Source organism: Sus scrofa, chromosome 9 (assembly GCF_054392235.1).
Source record: "Sus scrofa isolate SSC_HxYL_T2T_F1_AM1 chromosome 9, Sscrofa_HxYL_maternal_Yorkshire_Landrace_v2.0, whole genome shotgun sequence".
In the NCBI taxonomy this organism is placed as follows: Eukaryota; Metazoa; Chordata; class Mammalia; order Artiodactyla; family Suidae; genus Sus; species Sus scrofa.
The window spans coordinates 75,033,895-75,055,018 of NC_139391.1; the positions used below are offsets into that span (position 1 = coordinate 75,033,895).

Here is a 21,124-nt window from a genome sequence, read left to right on the forward strand (position 1 = left end):
TTTCCTTCCCCCTAAAAGGTTTTATTTGTGAAATTTAAGGTTTCTTATGTGATCTTTTAAATAAAGTACCATAAGTGCAGTCCATAAATATTTCTTTAAGAATACTATGGACACTGAACCTGTGTCAGTCTATAAAATGTTGAAATTACTCTGTAAATCCATGACTTAAAGCAGTGCAACACGCAGTATAATAACTCGAGTCTAGTGTGAAGGTTTTTTTTGTTTTTGTTTTTTTTGCTTTTTAGGGTCACACCTGCTGCATATGGAGGTTCCCAGGCTAGGGGTCTTTTCGGAGCTACAGCTGCTGGCCTACACCACAGCTCACAGCAACGCCAGATCCTTAACCCACTGATCGAGGCCAGGGATTGAACCCGCATCCTCATGGATACCAGTCAGGTTTGTTACTGCTGAGCCACAACAGGAACTCCTAGCGTGAAGATTTATATTTGTGATGTGTTGTCATAAAAATGAGATGTTCCACTCTTACTTGTTCAGAAGTCAGTAAAGAAAATTCTGGTACATATGCAGTTTATGTAATTGCTCTAAATGAAACTAATAATTTTAGGGAAAACAGTTTGTTCATAGCTTGAACAGTGATTTTTATAGGAATGAAAAGTTCTTCAACTTTTTTAATGCAAGAAAACTATAAAGTGCTAATGCTCAGAGATTCTGTTGATATGATACCAAAAAATTTAGTTCAGCCTAACATGTACACTCAGTAGTCCCTCCTTTCCATGGTTTCACCTTCTGTGATTTCACTTACAGTCAACTATGGTCTGAAAATATTAAGTGGAAAATTCCAGAAATAAACGATTCATAACTTTTAAATTGCGTGCCATCCTGGGTAGCATGGTGAAATCTTGGGCTTTCCTGCTCCCTCTCCCCTGGGATGTGAATCATCCCTCTGTTCAGTGTATCTTTCCCATTAGTCATGTAGTTATCAGATTGACTGTTGTAGCGGAATGCTCATGCTCTCATAACCCTTATTTTACCTAATAATGGCCCCAAAGCCCAAGACTAGTGACACTAGCAATATGGATATGCCAAAAAGAAATTGTAAAGTGCTCCCTCTAAATGAAGAAGTTTTCAACATTTAATAAGGGAACTTAAAAAAAAAAAAAAAATCACGTGGAGGTTGCTAAGATCTGTGGGAAGAACAAATCTGTCCATGAAACTGAAGAAGGAAAAAGAAATTCATGCTAGTTTTGCATTGCACTTCAAGTTATGGCCACAGTGTGTGACAAGTGCTTAGAAAGATGGAATAGGCATTAAATCTACATTTGTATATCTTATTATAATATTTCTGTATATCTTATTATAATCTGTACATCTCATTATATTTTAAGAGAGACCACATTTACTTAACTTTTATTATGGTATATTATAATTGTTCTGTTATTATTAGTTATTGTTAATCTCTTACTGTGCCTAATTTATAAATTAAATTTTATTCACAGGTATTTATATAGGAAAAACATGGTTTGGTACCATCTGTGGTTTCAGGCATCCACTGGGGGTCTTGAAACATATCCCCTGCAGATAAGGGAGAACTACTCTACTGAGATCTTTTTAACTTTCCACATCATTGGATTAATATGCCGTCATCCAAAATTAGGGCAGACTATGTGGATCTTCCAGGGAGATCACCAAAGCAGGTGCTTTTTTTATGGTTTCCAAACTGCTAACTCCAAGGAAGTGTTCTCTTAAGACTTTCTTTAAAGGTCTTTTAGAGCTTTGCAGGTATCCAGCCTGAACAGGGACTAGAAGTTTTCTCCCAATGTCTAGTTACCCTACTTTAAAAGCTGCTGCCCATCACATTCCTCACCTGTCCCCTGTGACTGAGTGTTGGCCAGTGAGATGTAGGAGTACACATGAATGACTTCTAGGAAATCTCTTCAAAGAAAAGTAGAATGTGTTCCTTTATCTTATTCCTCCATCTTGCTGCCAGAATTGTGATAAAACAGGAGCCCTTGCAAATATCCAAGAGACTAAGGTCAAACCCTAAGGAAGGCATATTAGAAACTAAAAAGGTCTTGACTGCTTCACTGCTTCAACTGCCTTTTCTTGTATTTAAGCCATTATAAATTTGAGGTTCTTTATATGAAGTCAGAACTAATCCATTCTGGTCTTTAGTTCTTTGCCATGATACTGTTTAACACTGTTTGAATAAACTAGATTGCAATAATTCTTAGCTTTAAAAGTTTTGAAAGGATAATGTGCAATTCACATTAGAACTGATTTTTCATTATTAATACAACTATACTCATTTTCTTGTCTTGATCTTTCATTAGGTATTTTATACCTGCTTGGAAAATATTGTCTTCTTTATAATTGTGTAATAGATATTTGTTTTTAACCCTGTAATCTCCAAAATATTACAATCAAATTACATGCTGTGTTTTTATATCATTCTCATAGATCTGCCTTATAAACATCTAAATAAAATTTTAAAGTACAATTTAATGTGATTTATCTTCTTTTTTGACCTTTATATACAGATGAGTTTTTCTTTCTTACTGAATAATACTTATAATTTTTTTTTTTTTTTGTCTTTTTAGGGCCGCACCTGTAGTATATGAAAGTTCCCAGACTAAGGGTCCAGTCAGAACTGTAGCTGCTGGCCACAGCCACAGCCACACCAGATCCAAGCCATGTCTGCGACCTACACTATTGCTCACAGCAACACTGGATCCTTAACCCACTGAGTGAGGTGAGGATTGAAATTCCTTCTTCATGGTTACTGGTCAGATTTGTTCCCACTGAGCCACAATGGGAACTCCTAATTTTAATATTTTTTAATTTATATTTTATTTATTTGTTTGTTTGTTTTTCTTTTTAGGGCCACACCTGTGGCATATGGAGGTTCCCAGGCTAGGGGTCCAATCGGAGCCGTAGCCACCAGCCTACACCACAGCCACAGCAACGCAGGATATGAACCACGTCTGCAACCTACACTAGAGCTCACGGCAATGCCAGATCCTTAACCCACTGAGTGTGGCCAGGGATTGAACCTGCAACCTCATGGTTCCTAGTCAGATTTGTTTCCACTTCACCACAATGGGAACTCCCTTAATCTTAATATTTAAAGGCATCCATCTAATACTTTTCTATTTCTTTTTAGAAGCATTCAGAAAGCAATGCATATTTGGGGATTTGGGGGGAGTTTTGTTTTTGCCAAAGTAGACATTTAGAAAAATATCCATCAAATTAGATGGTGTTCTTAAAAGTATTTTAGTTCACTAGCTTTCTTTAAGGTATCTTTCAACCAGGACTCAACACAATATTCTATAAGTTCCTGGTTACAGGAACTCTATCCATCTTACTACTATATTCCTAGAGTCTAGAGCAGTATGGTCCTATAGCTATTAACAGTATGGTATAATGAATGTTGACTCATTTTTATAGAAAATTATGTTGTTTATCTCCCCTCATCCATGCAGCCATGCCTGCATGCATCCTCCTGCTCACACCCTTCCACATCACTGTCTCAACTTCTTGCCTTGCCTCCTGGCCAGTAGCCTGAAGCTGCCTTTGGTCCCAGAGTGGAGCCACTGCTGTTGATGCCACTGCCACCATCACTGTCCCCATACCACTGTACTGAGGAGAAGAAATTGACCTTCTTACCTGTGCACAGCATCTGGAGAGGCTCTGGCTACCCCTGCAGCTGCCTGGAAATGCATGGGGGTTGATGACCTGAGAGTAGGATTGATAGGTAAAATACAGGACACTCAGTAAAATATGAATTGCAGAGAAACAACAAATAACTTTTTTTTTTTTTTTTTAGGGCTGCACCTTCGACATATGGAAGTTCCCAGGCTAGGGCTCAAGCATAGCTGCAGCTGTAGGCCTACGCCACAGCCACAGCAATGTGGGATCTGAGCCACATCTATGACCTACACCACAGCTCATGGATACTTGTTGGGTTCATTTCTGCTGAACCACAATGGGAATACCAACAATAAATAACTTTTTAATGTAATTCTGTTAGAAATATTGCGTGGGACTTTTTTCCCCCCTCTAAATCTGGCAACCCTCCTTAAGGGGTGTTCTTTGGCCTCAAGATGCAGCACAAAAGTAAGCTGGTAGCTAAATTCCTCCTTCATTTCCCCAAGATGCAATAATTCATGAGACCTCCATGAAAATATCCTGCAAGACCGAGCAATTAACTGGACTTGGTCCAAAGCTCTGGCAACTCAGTAGCAGCTATAACTGCACTCTCCTCCACTGCCTGCCTCACTTCCATCTTTTTCTCACGTCTGCTTCCCAGAGATCCTCCCCCCCAATGAAGCGGCAGTAGGTGAATATTTCTCATTTCTCACAGGCTCTAGGGAACCATGAAATAAATGATTTTCACAAGGTCAAGCACAAGCCCTACAGACTAAAAATCTCAATTTGTTGAGAGCTCTGAATGGATATATCTCCCATTCAGAGACAGACAGATTCACATTGATAAACGGACAGTGATAAGTGGTTAGATCAGAATGGTAATGTATTACTACTGTGAGAAGTGTCAACGTCCTATAGGAGGATATAGCAGTAATGCCTTAACTAAGCACATCCTATTCTTCTGTCTGTTCTTTAAAAGAATTCCAATTGTAATCCAAAGGATGTTGGGATCTGTAATGGGATGAATTGTATCCCCCTCAACTTCACACTGAAGTACTAACCCCATAGTATAGTCTCACAATGACTATTTGGAGAAAGGCTTTTAAAGAGGTAATTAAGGTAAAATGAGATCATATAGGTGGCCCCTAATCCAATATGACTGATGGCCTTGTATGAAGAGGAAACTGACACAGTGGGAAGCCAGGGGCAGAGGCCTTAGAATGAAACTAACCTTGATTTTGGACTTCCAGCTTCCAGACTATAAGGAAATAAAATTTCTATTGTGTAAGCCACACAGTTTGTGGTATTTCCACAGCCCTAAAAAAATGAATACATGGTTCATAGAATCAGAGCAAGTCAAATTAGTTATAGAACTTGGATAATTAATGTCATCTGAATAAACTTGGCTGATTAATCCTGCTACACAGTAAAGACATTTCTCTTCTGGGGATACTTCGGTATAACCTCCCCCCATGTAAACACAACCAGTAGTTTTTTTCAAAGCTCAAGAACACTTTCATTTCATGGAAAGATTGCTACATCACAGAATTAAAGCTCTAATCAGATAAAAATTGCCTAATTTAATCTCATTACCATTTATTTAGTTGCTCCACCAAAATGAATAGCTCCTCCAGCTTCCTATTGAAAAATCACTTGCAATTTGGATTATTAGTATACTTTGTATTACAATAGTTGATTTCAGGATGGCTGTTCTTTTGTTTTCTATTCCATGTACTTATTACTCCCAGATTTGCATTAATGATTCTGTTAGAAAGAGGTAATTATTTTTTTAGGCTTTGATTCTGCAACAATCAACCTGAAAGACTTTTAAAAACACTAAAGTAGATTAAAGTCCAGCTTTTATATATTTATTGTTACATAGTTCCCCTACAGTTAACCTACTAATTGCATTTCACATGTGCTATAAACATTTTCTGTTTAAAATAAATTACTCTCACTCAGAAAGGAATAACATTTGCTTGAACATTTAGAACATCTGACATTAGGTTAGCAACTACCAAATTCATATGTAATCTAAAGTCCTTTATTTTATTTTATTTTTCAATGGCTACACTTACAAATATGAAAGTTCCCTGGGCCAGGGATTGAATCCGAGCCACAGTTTAGATTTACGCTGCAACCATGGGCAACATGGTATCCTTTGACCCACTGCTGGCTGGGGATGGAATTGCACCTCCACAGTGACCCAAGCTGCTGCAGTCAGATTCTTAACCCACTGTACCACAGCAGGAACTTCCTAAAGGATGTCTTAGAAATGTTCTTAATTCATGCTAATGAATAATTATAGTTTCATTAAATTTTGCTAATTAGGATCCAAACAAGTATCAGGAAAAAAAATCAGGAGAATATTATTCAATATTACATTTATGTTAGAAATATGTTTAGTTTTCTTTGTTACTTTTAAAAGTAAAAATGAGTTCCCATGTGGCTCAGCAGGTTAAGGATCCAGTGTTGTCAGTGCGGTGGCTCTGCTTGCTGCTGTGCAGCAGTTTATTCCTAGCCCTGGAACTTATGCGTGATGCAGGTGCAACCAAAAATAAATAAAGTAAAAATAGTGCATAGGTCAATATATTATTAAATCTTGTAGTTAATCTTTAAGTCTACAGCAGCTCTTAAGGAATTGCAATTTGTAATTTAACAGAATGGTTAAATTCCGCTGAATTGTTACCAGATTGAAGCATTTCTATTCTCTACGTATAATTGATCTCTCATGTTTCTATACTATTAATTTGTCTTTTTGCTGAAATAACTTACCATTTCAAGTCAGCCATTTTCCTTTTACATCTTTCTGTGTTCTTATAGCCTTCGAAAATCTATATTTAAAAAAGGATCAAAATAAATAAATAATTTTAAAAAGAGTTCCTGTTGTGGCGCAGTGGTTAACGAATCTGACTAGGAACCATGAGGTTGTGGGTTCGATCCCTGGCCTTGCTCAGTGGGTTAAGGATCTGGCTTGCCGTGAGCTGTGGTGTAGGTCGCAGATTCGGCTTGGATACCGAGTTGTTGTGGCTCTGGCATAGGCCGGCAGCTACAGCTCTGATTAGACTCCTAGCCTGGGAACCTCCACATGCCTCGGGTGCAGCCCTAGAAAAGGCAAAAAGACAAAAAAAAAAAAAAAAAAAAAAAAGATCAACTGGCGTTCCCATCATGGCTCAATGGTTAATGAACCCGACTAGTATCCATGAGGAGGAGGGTTTGATGCTTGGCCTCACTCAGTAGGTTAAGGATCCGGTATTGCCATGAGCTGTGGGGTAGGTCAAAGATGCAGCTTGGATCTGGTGTTGCTGTGGCTATGGTGTAGACCGGTGGCTACAGCTCCAATTAGATCCCTAGCCTGGAAACTTCCATATGCCGCAAGTGCGGCCCTAAAAAAGGAAGGAAGAGAGAAGGAGGGAGGAAGGAAGGATCAAGGAATAATGATTAAACTTCATCTACTACCTAATTTTAAACAGGTGAAGCTTTCAGAAAGCTTACACTTGGTTCCCTTAACAAGAAGAAAAACAAATATATCCAACATTGTCATCAGTAAGAAAACAAAGGACATGGAAAGTTCACAAATTGAGTATTTAATGAAAGCCAGTTTTATGGCAATTGCCAAAACAATACTAATGAAAATATACTACACACACTAGAGCAGTGCTTCTCAATTTTAACATGCATACTAATCACCTAAGAATCTTGTTAAAAGTGACATATTCTGACTCAGTAGGTCCACCATGGGGCCAGAATGTCCGTGTTCCTAGTAAGCCCTTCTGTAAGACCTGTGTAGACAGTTCCAGGACACCACTTTAAGTAGCAAGGACTTAATGTTTACCTCACTCTGGGTAACTTAGGAAATGCTTTAAATTGGCTTCAAGTCAAATAAAAAAGTAACCCTTGAAATCTTTAATGAACATTTACTGAGTACTTGGTATGATCTAGACAAGGAGGTCCCAAAGTGTGGTTACCAGACCAGAAGCATCAACATCACCTGGGGACTTGCTGTATAGGTGACCCTTGAACAATGTGGGCTTAGGGGCTGCCAAGACACTAGCTTAGTAGAAAATCCAGTTATAACTTTACAGTCAGCTTTTTGTATCCAAGGTTCTGTATCCACAGATTAAACCAACCAGATTGTGTGGAACAGTAGTATGTATTTATTGAAAAAAAAAAATCCATGTATAAGCAGACCCCCGAAGTTCAAACCTGTGTTGTCCCAAGGTCAACTGTACATGCGAACCCTTGAACCCCACCCAAACTTATGGAAGCAGACTCCGGAGGTGAGGCTCGGGAGTCCTAATTAGGTCTCCAGATGATTCTGATGCACACTAAGTTTTGAGAAACACCGCTCCAGATTCTATGATGAGGGCTTGGGGTGCAAACCTGGGTGACTCTCCTTATTTTCAAAAGTCAGTCTAGTAAGAAGCCCTGAGCCAGTAAACACCAGTAAAGTATATGGTGAGTATGGAGACAGAATGACAAAGTGGCACCTATCACAGCAGAGGAGGTAAAGAAGGTTTCCTTAAAAACGTCACGTGAGCTGCATTTCATAGGGAGTTAGACATCTGAAGACAGTCACATGTACAACAAATACAAAGGTAATGCAGGAGGAAGTTTGGCACCTGTGTAAAACTGCAAGTAATTCAGTCAAGATGGCTTGAGTGTGGGGTGTTTGAGGACTTCCATCCTGGTTGCTTGTCCCCTGTCAGAGAATATAACAAAAACCATAAGAGCTAAAAAAAAAAAAAAAAAAAAAAAAGTTTGCAAAGTTATTAATTCCACCTGTGGAACACAGAAAGGGAACACATTCTATGAAGAATTTCCCTGATTTCACTGATGGGGAACAGCCAAAAGTTGTTTGTTTGTTTTTTTTTAACTTTTTTTTTTTTTTTTTTTTTTTTTTGTCTTTTTGCTATTTCTTTGGGCCGTTCCCAAGGCATATGGAGGTTCCCAGGCTAGGGGTCTAATTGGAGCTGTAGCCACTGGCCTACGCCAGAGCCACAGCAACGCAGGATTAGAGCCGAGTCTGCAAACTACACCACAGCTCATGGCAATGCCGGATCGTTAACCCACTGAGCAAGGGCAGGGACCGAACCGCAACCTCATGGTTCCTAGTCGGATTCGTTAACCACTGCGCTACGACGGGAACTCCGCCAAAAGTTTTTAAGTGCTAGAAGAGGGAGTTCATGGGAATTGTACTGAAGAAGGATGGGAAATTTGTACTCTGGATATAGCACAGAATGACTATATAGTTAAGTACACAATTGGTTCAAATAAAACAAAAGTCCCATTGTTCATTCATTAGGAAAATGCCTTCAGTTAAGTCCATTGAGGAGAGTCTGACTTCCCAGGGTACTTGAGGTTTATGGGCCTTTATCAGCCTCAACCTATTGTGCCAAATCACAAGAGTCAGGTGAAATCTTCCAGGCAAGCTCCACTTTAAGTGGAACATTTTCCTTGGCAACCCCCATCTTCATCCTTCCTCATCTTGAGATACCCGGGTGAGCACTCGAAGGATGACAAGTCACCCCACTGTCAGCTTTCCACCCACTATCTTGGGTTTGGGTGCTATTCTTACAGGATTCCATTGTGCTTATCCAAGTGGTTTCAGTCTCCTTTTGATGTAGTACACTTGGAATGCGCAACAGCAATTAAGTTTATGTTAATAATACACTTGACACGCCCTTTGCACTCGCTTGGGGTAATAGCAACTGTTAGACTTACTGAACCACCTCTAGGTGTAAAGCTTGCGAAGCGCTGTTAAAACACCAATGAGTAACTTTAAAGATAAAAACTGAAAGAATGCTGATGCCCAAGCCAGGGAGTTTTAAGAAGAGAATGGTCAGCAGTGTAAAATACTACAGACATACATCACAGTGAGGACAGTTAAGTGTCCAGACTTTGACCACAAGCGTTGGTGACCTCAGTCAGTTCAGCTTCAGAGGACTGGGGTTAAGGAAAGAGGATAAAGGAATAAAAACAGGGACTGGAAGGGCTTCATACTCTTTCAAAGAAGCTTGGTTTCTTTGGCTATGATTTACACAAAGTGCTGCCAAGTCGAATCTAGGTTTTCCGCTCATTTTTATTTATAGGGCCAGAAATGTCATTCAGATAATCTTGCTTATTATGTGCCACACACCACTTTACAAAAACTACCGTCTGATTTAATCTTCTTACAGCTATCCTATTGATGAAAACAGTGGGCTTCCAGGGGTTAACTTGCTGTAGACTGAATGATTTGACATGAAAGCCTTCTAACACTGTGTACAATGCCTTGGTGGCTATTTAACTGGTAGGGCAACAAAAGCACAGAAGAAGTAAATAGTTGGGGAACGTAGGTGACACTGGGCACTTCTCTGGGGTGACGTAAACTCAGTTTCCAACACTATCAGACCAACCTCCATCTTTCTCGAATCCCACATCCATCCCTCAACTCTCATGCCTGTTTTTACAAGGCCCAGAGCAAACTACCAAGACACACAGGGCGCCAAGTAACACTCCAAGCTTACACACCGAGGTCTCCCTCAACCCCCACCCCCGTTTCCCTCTGCCGCGCAAGCAAATCAGCCATTCCCAGCCATTCTGCTCCCGGTTTGGAGGTACAGATTAGAGTTTGGTTAGTTTGGATCCCTGGGCTTCCGTCGGAGCCTGCGTTCTTGCAGCCTTTGGCCCCGCCCTTAGCAACGCGTTGGCTTGCTAGCAACCTGCAGCAGGCAGGCACCAAGGTGCATCGGTGGGCTGCGGGAAGCGGATGGCGTTGCGGTGGCCGAGGTCACGGCCGGAGCCCCCGGGCCTTTTGAGACTCTAGCAGCTCTCAGGCGGCCCTCACTTCTCGGTGGCGCGGCCTTTTTGGGTCTCGCGGCTGCGGGCACAGTGTATGACAGGAGGACTTCCATTCCTTACTCTGCCGCCACAGCCATGTCGACAGCCGAGACTGAAGCGAAGGTCGAGGCCTGGGAACCGGGCAGCAGAATCAGGTCCAGCAGCCCTCGCCAAATCCCGGTAATCGGGGTGGTGACGGAGGAAGAGGAAGCGCAGGTATGGCCAGGTGGCTGTGCTGGGGAGGGTGTGAAGGCGGAGGGCAGGGATGAGGCCTGGGTGCCTCCAGGGGGGAAATGGGGGCCCAAGTGGAAATCAGGGGAACCCCCCACTTCGACTCCCTCCCCCTGGGATTGAGGTTCCAAGCGCAAAGCTGATCCCTCCGAGAACCGTGCTGCCTGCGGGGGCGGGAGCTGGCTGTCGTCAGCCAGCTGTCTGGGGACTCGTGTCCTAAGATCCTCCCGAAACGACCCAGGAAACTGGGTAGGCGAGGTTTTGCGGCTTTAATTCGAAAAGTGTGACCCTCCGCACTAAGGGCCTGAGAGGGAAGGAAATGTGCTTAGTAAAAACTTTGTGCTGGGCTTTTTTAATATGTAGATTCTGGTTATCGTGAGACGTTCTTGATGTAGGCAGAAATCCTCCCGTGTTTAAGTTTGCTGCTAACAAATCCTGCACCCTGAGGGGAGGAAAATATTGTTAAAATTAGAAATTAAGCCTCGCTTTTATATGAAATCGGAAACTGGTTAGGAGTGCGTCGGAGAGGATTGGGAGAGAAAAAAATTGATTTATTGTACTGCGTTTGTATTTGGTTTTGAGTTTACTTTTTGTCATATAAAACTAATTCTTTCGAATTTCTGCTGAGTAATTTCACTTCGGAACCCTGGCTTGGAGCTCCGTTTGTAGCGGGGTTGTTTAGAGACGCCAAGGAGTTTGTTTCATGCTAGGGTTCCACAGCTCTCCCGAGAGAACATGCTCCCAAGCCCTAAATTAACGTGAACTCTACGGAGGAATCCTGCCTTGCCTCCTTGCACTGATGGCGTGGGGCCGCCAGGGAATTCCTGCGGAGACTTGACCCGTCTCAGGCTGCGTCAGGAACCCTTCTCCTGCGTCCTCTTCTCGGGGCCTTGGAGAGTTCCCTGGGAGCGGTTGGTTGACTGGGGACCTCCTCGGCTGTGGGAATAGGGTTGAGCTCCTTGAAGATGGCCAGACATTTAACCCACTGAGCAACACTTTTGCATGAGGAGGAGCAGGTGTTAGGGGAATTTACTTAATCGGTTCTGTGTAATTATTCCAATCCGTGCGGGAAGAAGAATTTTGAAGAACAATTTTGAAGTCCTTTCTCTCCTAAGGCTCAAGGGGACTCAACACCGACGTTGTTCTCTCAGGCACAGGGCAAAACCCAGAAGCAGGTGAATCTAGTATCTGATGGTGCTCTTTCTTCCTTTACTTGGTATTAAGGGGGAAGGGGGTGGCAGAGGGGAGAGGGAAGGTTAAGGGAGGCAGACAAATGTGGTTTAAAAAGAAGAAAAAAGGGAATAAACAGGCCATAGCCAAAACGGTCCACAACATATCAAGTAAAATGGACCAAGTACAGCTATGTATATGGGTGTGTATTTTTCTCCCTGCCTTTTCTGTTTCTTTTTCCTTTTTTTTTTTTTTTCTTCATTCTACCTCTTCTTACAGGGCCTAAGATTCTCACTTCAGGAAGAAATTAATTTGTATTAAAGTTCCTACCCTGTTAATAACTGCTTCTAGGATTTTAACTTTTTTTTTTTTTTTTTTTTTTTAAGTACTGAAGAAAAGGCAAGTTTCTACCAAAAGAAATGAAGTAGAATAAAGACATTTTAGATCTGGAAAATGGTCACTCACCCTTCTTGGTTTTTATTTGGGGTTTCGTTTGTTTGTTTTATCAGTGAGGACCCTAAGGCCATGAGAAGTTAACTGAGAATCATTCAGTTTCTTTACTGGGAGTGGAGTTTATTGCTCTTTGCCATTTAAGGTGATAACCTTTTTAGACCGCTCTCTAATTTGGAATTCTAAATGACTCCAGTCTTTTCAAACCTGTCCATATTTGCAATCTTCTCTTCTTGCTACAGTGACAATTCAGTATATTCTAGTAGATAAAAGTGAAAATGTGGAGTTTACTCAGTTCATTAAGCCAGCTTCATCATATGCTTAAAAATCACAAATTGTTCACCCCTTATCTATTTCCTATTGATTTTGATGTTGTTCCTCCCATTATAAAGAATCAGAAACACTTTAGAGCAGTAATTATTTAAAACAATGTACATTTCGGAGTTCCCGTCGTGGCGCAGTGGTTAACGAATCGGAATAGGAACCATGAGGTTGCGGCTTCGATCCCTGCCCTTGCTCAGTGGGTTAACGATCCGGCGTTGCCGTGAGCTGTGGTGTAGGTTGCCGACGCGGCTCGGATCCCGTGTTGCTGTGGCTTTGGCATAGGCTGGTGGCTATAGCTCCAATTCGACCCCTAGCCTGGGAACCTCCATATGCCGCGGGAGCGGCCCAAGAAATAGCTAAAAAGACCAAAAAAAAAAAAAAAAAAAAAAAAAACAATGTACATTTGGAGCACTGGGGAACTTATTAAACAATAGATTCTAATTCTGTAGGTCTCGAGTAGAACCCTGGATTCTGCTTTTCTAACAGGTTTTCAGGTAATGTCATTTCTACTGGTTGAAGGACCCAATTTCCCACTCTGAGTAGCAATGCTTAGTGTATTATAGCTGCAGTAAGGTATAACAGTTTCACAACCGCTACCTCCTGAAAGAGATTGTAGGAGATTGTTTCCTATGGACACAGATTATAAAACAGAGCAAACAGAATTCCCACTCTCCCCCTGCCAGGTCAGATGATGTGGTACCAAATGGGGCTTTAAAAGAACTACTTCTCCCTTCTTGTCACCACAGTGCCTCAGTCAGCCCTGAATTAATGTCACATCCTATGGGTCACACCTCTTCTTCTCTGGTGTTATTTTCCATAAATACCACTTTATCATCTTCCCTCTGCCCTCTGAGTCCCACCTGTTTGTTCTTTCAGGCTTCTCCAGTAGTTCCTTATCGCATGCCTCACCTAATGTCATTACGTTGACCAGATCACTCAACCTCTTCAGGTGTGTTCCCTTTTCTATAAAACAAGCCTGTACTAGATGAGAATTCCCCAAACTCTGGTGGCCACCATATTCATCTAAGGAGCTTTTAAAAAACTCTACATAGCTGGGCCTTACTGTAGATTAGTCAATTATAATCCACAGTGAGGAGCCTGGGACTCCTAAAAACTTCCCTCAAGTGACTTTTAGCTTCAGAACCACTAAGCTAGATGATGTCTAAGTCCCTGCCATCCTCAGAGTTCCTCGGGTCCACTTCTCTGTCCTGTTTTCAAAGGTTCCCAATGCATAATCTGTACTTGATCTGTACCATGTACTCTGCTTAGTGCCACCTCCTTCTCTGTTGATTTTTTCTATCAGGTCCTCCAATATCCCACAGCACAACCCGTGGTATACAGGAGGTGATATTAAATAGTATTGAATGAATGCCCTCCCTCTTTTCTGAATTTAAATCTTACCCTACTTTTACATCCTACCTCTCCATGTAAAGTATCCCCCAATAGGAAACACTTCCTGTTCATTTTCACCCTCACAGACCTTCTCATAAATGGGTCTAGTCCATTTATGGTTTGAGTCGCACAGTTTCTCACCTAATTATCACTTGTTTTATATTTGTTACTGTTTCATTTGTCTTGCTTCATCTTTCCCACTAGGGTAAAGGTCCCTAAAGTGTAGAACATATATCTTAATACTTACGTGTCTTTCCCCCCTCAACTCTGAGCTGAGAGTGGAAATTTAAAAGCTCATAAGTAGCACACAAAGCCTTCAATGTTTCAGCCACACTGGCCTCCTGGCATCTCCTCAACCATGCCGGCTATACCATGCCTAAAGTCCTTTGCTCTTGCTGTGCTCACTTGCTGGAATTTTTTTCCCCTGATATTCATGGCTTGTTCCCTTACCTTCTTCAAGACTTAGCTGAAATGTTACCCATTCTGTGAGTCTTTTGCTGACCAAAGCTTGAGCATTCTAGCACCTTCTACTCCCATTTCTTGCATGACACTATATAACTTATTGTTCCCCCCCAAAGTGTATCAATTCTTTATGAAAGCAGAAGATTTTGTGTGTTTTATTAAAAACCATATCTTTAGCATGTACAACAATGTCTGACACAGTGGAGGCACACAATAATATTTGTAGAGTAATTATATGATTGTGATTAGTTGACTTGCATAGGAATCAAGGCTGAGCTTCTTTGCCCAAATTTGCTTTCCCTCTGAGAATCTACACAATATGCTAGTCGATGTCATATCCTTCCACTGTCTGTGATCCTACCATGAACTATGTCCTTAATGTGCCTACCCCAGCTTTGGAGTAATTGCTAGAAGTAACCTCTGTGGTCAGTTAAGGAGTCAGGCAGAAAACTAGGTGCAAAGAACCAGTGTTCCCGCATCAGACAGCTCTGCTAGCCCATATACGAGCTACATGACCTTGGCAGGTTAGATATCAGGGCCTTAGTTTCAACAAGGATAATAATGATAACTTCATATGGTAGATTTGAGGGTTAATTAAGATATAAAGCACCAGACACATAAATGGACCAAAATAAATGTTAATTCCTTTCCTGATAACTAAGTATCAAAGAAGCAGGATTTTTCACCTTTGAAATGTTCCTTGGTAGTGTGGGAAAAAAAAGTTCATACTTGAAGTAAGTGAAGGTCTACTTTTCTTCAAAGCCGTTTACTAAGCTTTTCATCTTAAAAGATTTTGTTAAATGTTTTTACAATTACTCCATAAACATCTATGATGATAATAACAGAAATTATTTTTATATTTACATTTGTATGTTGTTTGCTTTACACTTTGCTTGTGTGATCTCACTTACCAAGACTGTTTCAATTATTACGTTAAGCTTGTGATTTAGAAATGTCTGCCCCAGGAGTTCCCGTTGTGGCGCAGTGGTTAACGAATTTGACTAGGAACCATGAGGTTGCTGGTTTGGTCCCTGCCCTTGCTCAGTGGGTTAACGATCTGGTGTTGCCGTGAGCTGCGGTGTGGGTTGCAGATGCGGCACGGATCCCATGTTGCTGTGGCTCTGGCATAGGCCGGTGGCTACAGTTCCGATTGGACCCCTAGCCTGGGAACCTCCATATGCCGTGGGAGCAGCCCAAGAAATGGCAAAAAGACAAAAAAAAAAAAAAAAATAGAAATGTTTGCCCCAAATTTAACTCACCTCCAGCCATAACACAAGCCTCTTCCTCGAGCGTCCCTGTCTGTCTCAGCAAATGATACCACCACTGATGTTACTCCTCAGCTTGAACAGTCATCCTCTTTCCTACAAAATCAAATCACTCATTAGATCCTGCAGATTCTGCCCCCTTGATGCTTTTCTTTTCTTTCTTTTGTTTTTTGTTTTTTAACTATCTAGCTTTGTTTAATTTTAACATTTTAGCCATATTTGCTTCAGCTTTTTAAAAAACAAATAAAACATCTCAGATACTCAGCAACAAAAAGTAAAGAACCATTAGTAATACACAACAGCTTACATGAATCCCCAGAAATTATGCTGGTTGAACAAGGGAGTGTGGAAGTTCCCAGGCCAGGGATGGAACCTTCACCACACAGTAGTGACCCAGGCTGCTAAAGTGACAATGCTAAATCCTTAACCTACACCGCACCTCACAGCACTGCCAGATCCTTAACCCAATGAGCCAGGCCAGGGATCGAACCCATATCTTCATAGATACTCGTCGGTTTTGTTATCACTGAGCCACAACAGGACCTCCCATTATCTGTTTTTATATCCAGTTTCTCAAACCATTCAATAGATTCTGACAATACTTACCACGGAATACAAGGTTGTCTGTAAGATGGAGTTAAAAATGGTATTTACCTCAGAGAATTCAGTTAGTAAATTAACTTAAATTGCTTACACCCATACCTGGAAATAGACATTGTCTAATAAGTTTTGGCCATCACCTATCATTGTTATTATCAGCATGGTTATTATTCATGATTTGAATAATAACTTACTCTACTTACACTATCAGTATTATCTTTAGCCACTGGTCTCTGTACTCTCCTCTCCAACCTACTGAATGATTCATGTTTTCTCTTGCCTCTGGGCCTTCACATGTGCTCCATCTCTCAAACCTCCAGTTCATCTCACAAATCCTACTCAGTCTCACACCTCTTCATGCAGATTACTTCTTTCAGAAGCTGCCCCAGATTCCCATCCCTCCTCCCCATGCCATTCTGTCCCTCTTCTATACAGTTCCAGAGCACGCCTCTGGGCATCTCTGAAGCATTTTGTAGCATGTTATCTATATTCTTTACATATCATGCCAGACTGATAAGTGCTTGAAGTCAGGGCAATGTGTTTCCCTCACCAGCATTTCTGAAATGTAGAAGCTAATTATAAATATTATTAGGAGGAAAAGGCTAAGGGAAAGAGAGAGGGAGAAATATTAAAAATGTAACATATGCCAAGCAAGAGTAACATGAAATGATAATAAGACAAATTTAAGGTAATACAAGATAAATTTGTGCTTTAATCTTTACTACTCTCTATTTCTTATAAAAGCTATACCTGGTCATTTGGGGGAAAAAAATTCTGATGATATATACAAGTATTAAAAAGAAAATTCTGGAGTTCCCATTGTGGCTCAGCAGTTAACAAACCCAACTAATATCCATGAGGATGGAGGTTCAATCCCAGGCCTCACTTAGTGGATTAAGGATCCAGCGTTGCCATGAGCTGTGGTGTAGGTTGCAGACACAGCTCGGATCCCGAGTTACTGTGGCTCTGGCATAGGATGGAGGCTATAGCTCCGATTGGACCCCCTAGCCTAGGAACCTCCATATGCCGAGGATATGGCCCTAAAAAGACAAAAGGAAAATTCTGCACTGACATTCCCTTTCAATATCTTTTCCAATCCTCAAAGACAACATCAGAAAATCGGAAAATAAGAACTCGTTATATATATTTATTTCTCTGAGAACACAGGAAGAAAAAAGACAACTGAGGTAGTGACAGATGGTACTATTAAATCCCCAAATCTAAAAAGGCAAAATTATATTTATCAAAAATTTTTGTAACAGTAAATTTAATAATTTAAACAATTTAACAGTAAGATGTAACAATTTTAATGGTAATTGTTAATACCAGTATATAATAAATGCTTTTTGATTGATAATTTTTAAAGTAAAAATCATATTGAGTAAATAAGCTCACTCAGATACTTATTCTACAGACTTAAAGTTAGAATGCTTAACTGAAAATTGTTTTTGAAAGATGTTTCTTGAGATCAGAACATATGAGTTTTTAATTGTGAAAGGAAATTCTAGACTCACGAAGCAGTGAAAGAATGACTATATAGAAATATAGAAAGGTATCTATTACGGATTTAAAAATCAGAATATACAATAGCAGTAGCGTTAAGTGAAATTATGAAAAGTACTTATTTATACATTAAACAAAAACAGAAAATAAAATATAAAAATAAATATATATAACAGAAAATAATATGCTAAAAAGATATATTTGGACAATAAGAAGGAATTTTTCTTTTTGAATTTTTTTATATTATCATTACATCGTCTTTGCAGGTTTTTTGTTTTTGTCTTTTTAGGGCCTCACCTGTGGCATATGGAAGTTCTCAGGCTAGGGGTTGAATTGGAGCTGCAGCTGCTTGCCTACACCACAGCTCCAGCAACACCAGATTCAAGCCGTATCACGGCAACATGGGATCCTTTAACCCACTGAGTAAGGCCAGGGATCAAACCCGCATCCTCATGGATACTAGTGGGTTCTTAACTCGCTGAGCCACAATGGGAATTCTCCAAACAGTTATTTTAAAGTAGAAATAAATGTGAAAGCAGGATAGCTGGGAAGAAGGAAACAAACAAGATTGGGATAGCTTCACTCATATAATGGGAGTAGCAATATTGATATATCATTTGAATTAAAGAAGATGCCATGCTGCAAATCATTAATCCCTGAGATATATACAACCAAAACTGCAGTTAGAATTTGGAGATTTCTGTATCATCATAAATACTTAAACTTTGGATGATAACACCTCCTGTTTCCTTCCCCATTTACCTGTAAATAAGGTTGTCAGGCCCAGTGTTTGGTGCTGGGAGGGCCAGAAAACAAAAGTCCTTGCCTTCCAGTGAACTTTGGGGTAGGGTGCAATAGGGGATGAGGAGTAAACCATTTTAGAATAAGGTGACTAGCATTGCAATGGCTTTATGCTCAGGGTGCTTGGGAGCATAGAGGAGGGACATTTGTTGTATCTTTTTCATCCCTTGGTGTGGCAACATCTGAGCCTGTCTTGAAGGACCTGTGGCGGGGGTTAACCAAGGAGAGGAATAGAAGTGTAACAACATAAATGAAAACAGAGGAGGGGGTGAGGGCATTAGTGGAGAGTCATTGAATGACTTAGACGTGTTGTGCTCAGATTTGGGTTTTACTGTTCTGACCAAAAGGTAGAGGATGGTGTTTAAGGGTGCAAGAGCAGAGGCAGGGAGAACAGTAGGAAAGCTTCACAACCGAGTGAGAGATGAGAAGTGAATAAATCATTAAGAAGGAATGGGCTCAGGAAATATATAAAAAGTAAAATCTGTAGAACTTGGCAGTTCCTGTTTTCTAATATGGACGAGGGTAAGACTTCTGGGAGAAAAGGTGTCTAGTTCAGGAAGGCAATCTCCTACTTATGGTTTAGAAGCTCGTCTTATGGGTATCTGCATAAGCAAACTCAGTGTCATGCGTATGAATGAACTATGAAACATGTATGAATGAGATCATTTTTATTCTTCAAAGCATGGAAGTACTAATATTCCAGATGTTCCCTTGGGCCCTGGGGGCCTAATGAAATTTAAAGACAATAAGGTTATAAGATAGGAGTTCCCACTGTGACTCAGTGCTAGCAAACCCAACTAGTATCCATGAGGATGTAGGTTCGATCCCTGGCCTTGCTCACTGGGCTAAGGATACGGTGTTGCTGTGAGCTGTGGTGTAAGTCACAGACCTGGGCTCAGATCCTGCGTTGATGTAGCTGTAGCTGTGGCCGGCAGCTGCAACTCCAATTTGACCCCTAGCCTGGGAAACTCCTTATGCCACAGGTGTGGGACTAAAAAAGCAAAAAAAAAAGAAAGAAAAGAAAGAAAGATTGATTATAATACTAGAATTCAAGAGGTTACTTTTTTTTTAAAACTCCCAAATTTATTTACTCAAGTCTCATCTGCTTTTCATTCTCCCCTCACTTTTTGTCATATTACCAAGAGATGATATATAAAAATAGTGTGTTTGATGTGATTTATTGATTCTTATGATGTAGAATACTATGTGTTTTATATTTTTTAGGGTGTTTTCAAGTCTATGGACCTAAATCGTGTCATCAAACTCCTTGAAGAGACTGATGAAGTAAGGTTTGAGAAAATATTTCTCTATTTCACTTAGAAACTGTGATTTCCTTGAAAGTAAAATGTATTCCCTTAAATGTAATACTCATTTCTCTCCTTTTGTTGAAAACATTTCAAATAGTATATGTCTTATATGGAAGGACTGTTTAAATTTAGTATTTATATTTAGCCTAGTAGGGAAGCTGGAAAAGAATAGATTTGGGTTTCATGGGATGGACAGATCAATGGTAGATATAAACAGAAGGAATCATAGAAGTAGAGAAAGACTCATGTAGACTCTGTTAATTGCTTATTATTATGTAGGATATGAGCACAAAGGTAGAAAAAGTATCACAATGCAGTATTTAAAATTTTCTGATATAAAATCAGGATATATACATACACATACACAGTCATAAGTAATTTATTTTGAGAGAACTCATACTGAATGTAATGAAAATAATGATACAAGATTCAAAATTGAGAGTTTAGGCATTGAGAGAAAGGATAATAAATGCATATGCATACCTGTTTACAGAACACCCTCCTAATACTATTCAAGAATTGACTAAATGCCTAAAAAAGCCAGTATACACTATAAAATTACTGCAGGATGAAGTCTGCATACTTTCAATAAGTGGGAAATGGGCTGATCATAGTGGAACAAATCAAAACAATGTCCTGTGTTTAGCAGGCACAAAAATTTAGTCATTGTTTTAACATTTTTTAGTCTCTACATTTTTACACAGAAGAAAAAACACAAAATGATGTCTTTATAAGAATAATGTATTTTTAATTGGCTATGGTTATCGTGAAAGTTATTTTTAATTGTGAATATATCGGAAGGGTTTTTTTTTCTTTTTTGCTTTTTAGGGCTGCACCCACAGCATATGGAGGTTCCCAGGCTAGGGATTGAATTGGAGCTACAGCTGCCGGCCTTCACCACAGCCACAGCCACAGCAAGGCCAGATCCAAGCAGTGTCTGCCACCTACACCACAGCTCACAGCAACGCTGGATTTTTAACCCAGCGAAGCCAAGGGTCAAACCCGAAACCTCATAGTTCCTAGTCGATTTGTTTCCACTGCGCCACGATGGGAACCTCCTATATCTGCAGTTTTTAAAAAAGGAAATCCAACTACATGATGCTCCTACTAGCTGTTAAATAAGGGTAGGCAAAAATAAATAAATAAATAAATAAATAAATAAATAAATACAATGCATATCTATATATCTAT

The 21,124-nt window shown here is 40.2% G+C and overlaps 1 protein-coding gene across 12 annotated transcripts in view; it reads left to right on the forward strand.

Annotated features, from left to right (window-relative positions):
* Nucleotides 1-10,288: 10,288 nt before the first annotated feature.
* Nucleotides 10,289-21,124, forward strand: part of CFAP69 (cilia and flagella associated protein 69) — a 56,879-nt gene continuing 46,043 nt past the window's right edge. For 11 of the 12 annotated variants that reach the window (XM_013979666.3, XM_084976970.1, XM_013979667.3 and 8 more), the window contains exons 1-2: nt 10,289-10,644; nt 19,851-19,910. In XM_013979666.3, coding sequence (XP_013835120.2) covers nt 10,525-10,644; nt 19,851-19,910 — 180 coding nt within the window. In that variant the 5' untranslated portion in view covers nt 10,289-10,524. The remainder of the gene's footprint in view (nt 10,645-19,850; nt 19,911-21,124) is intronic. The other variant, XM_005667581.4, reaches the window with a different exon arrangement.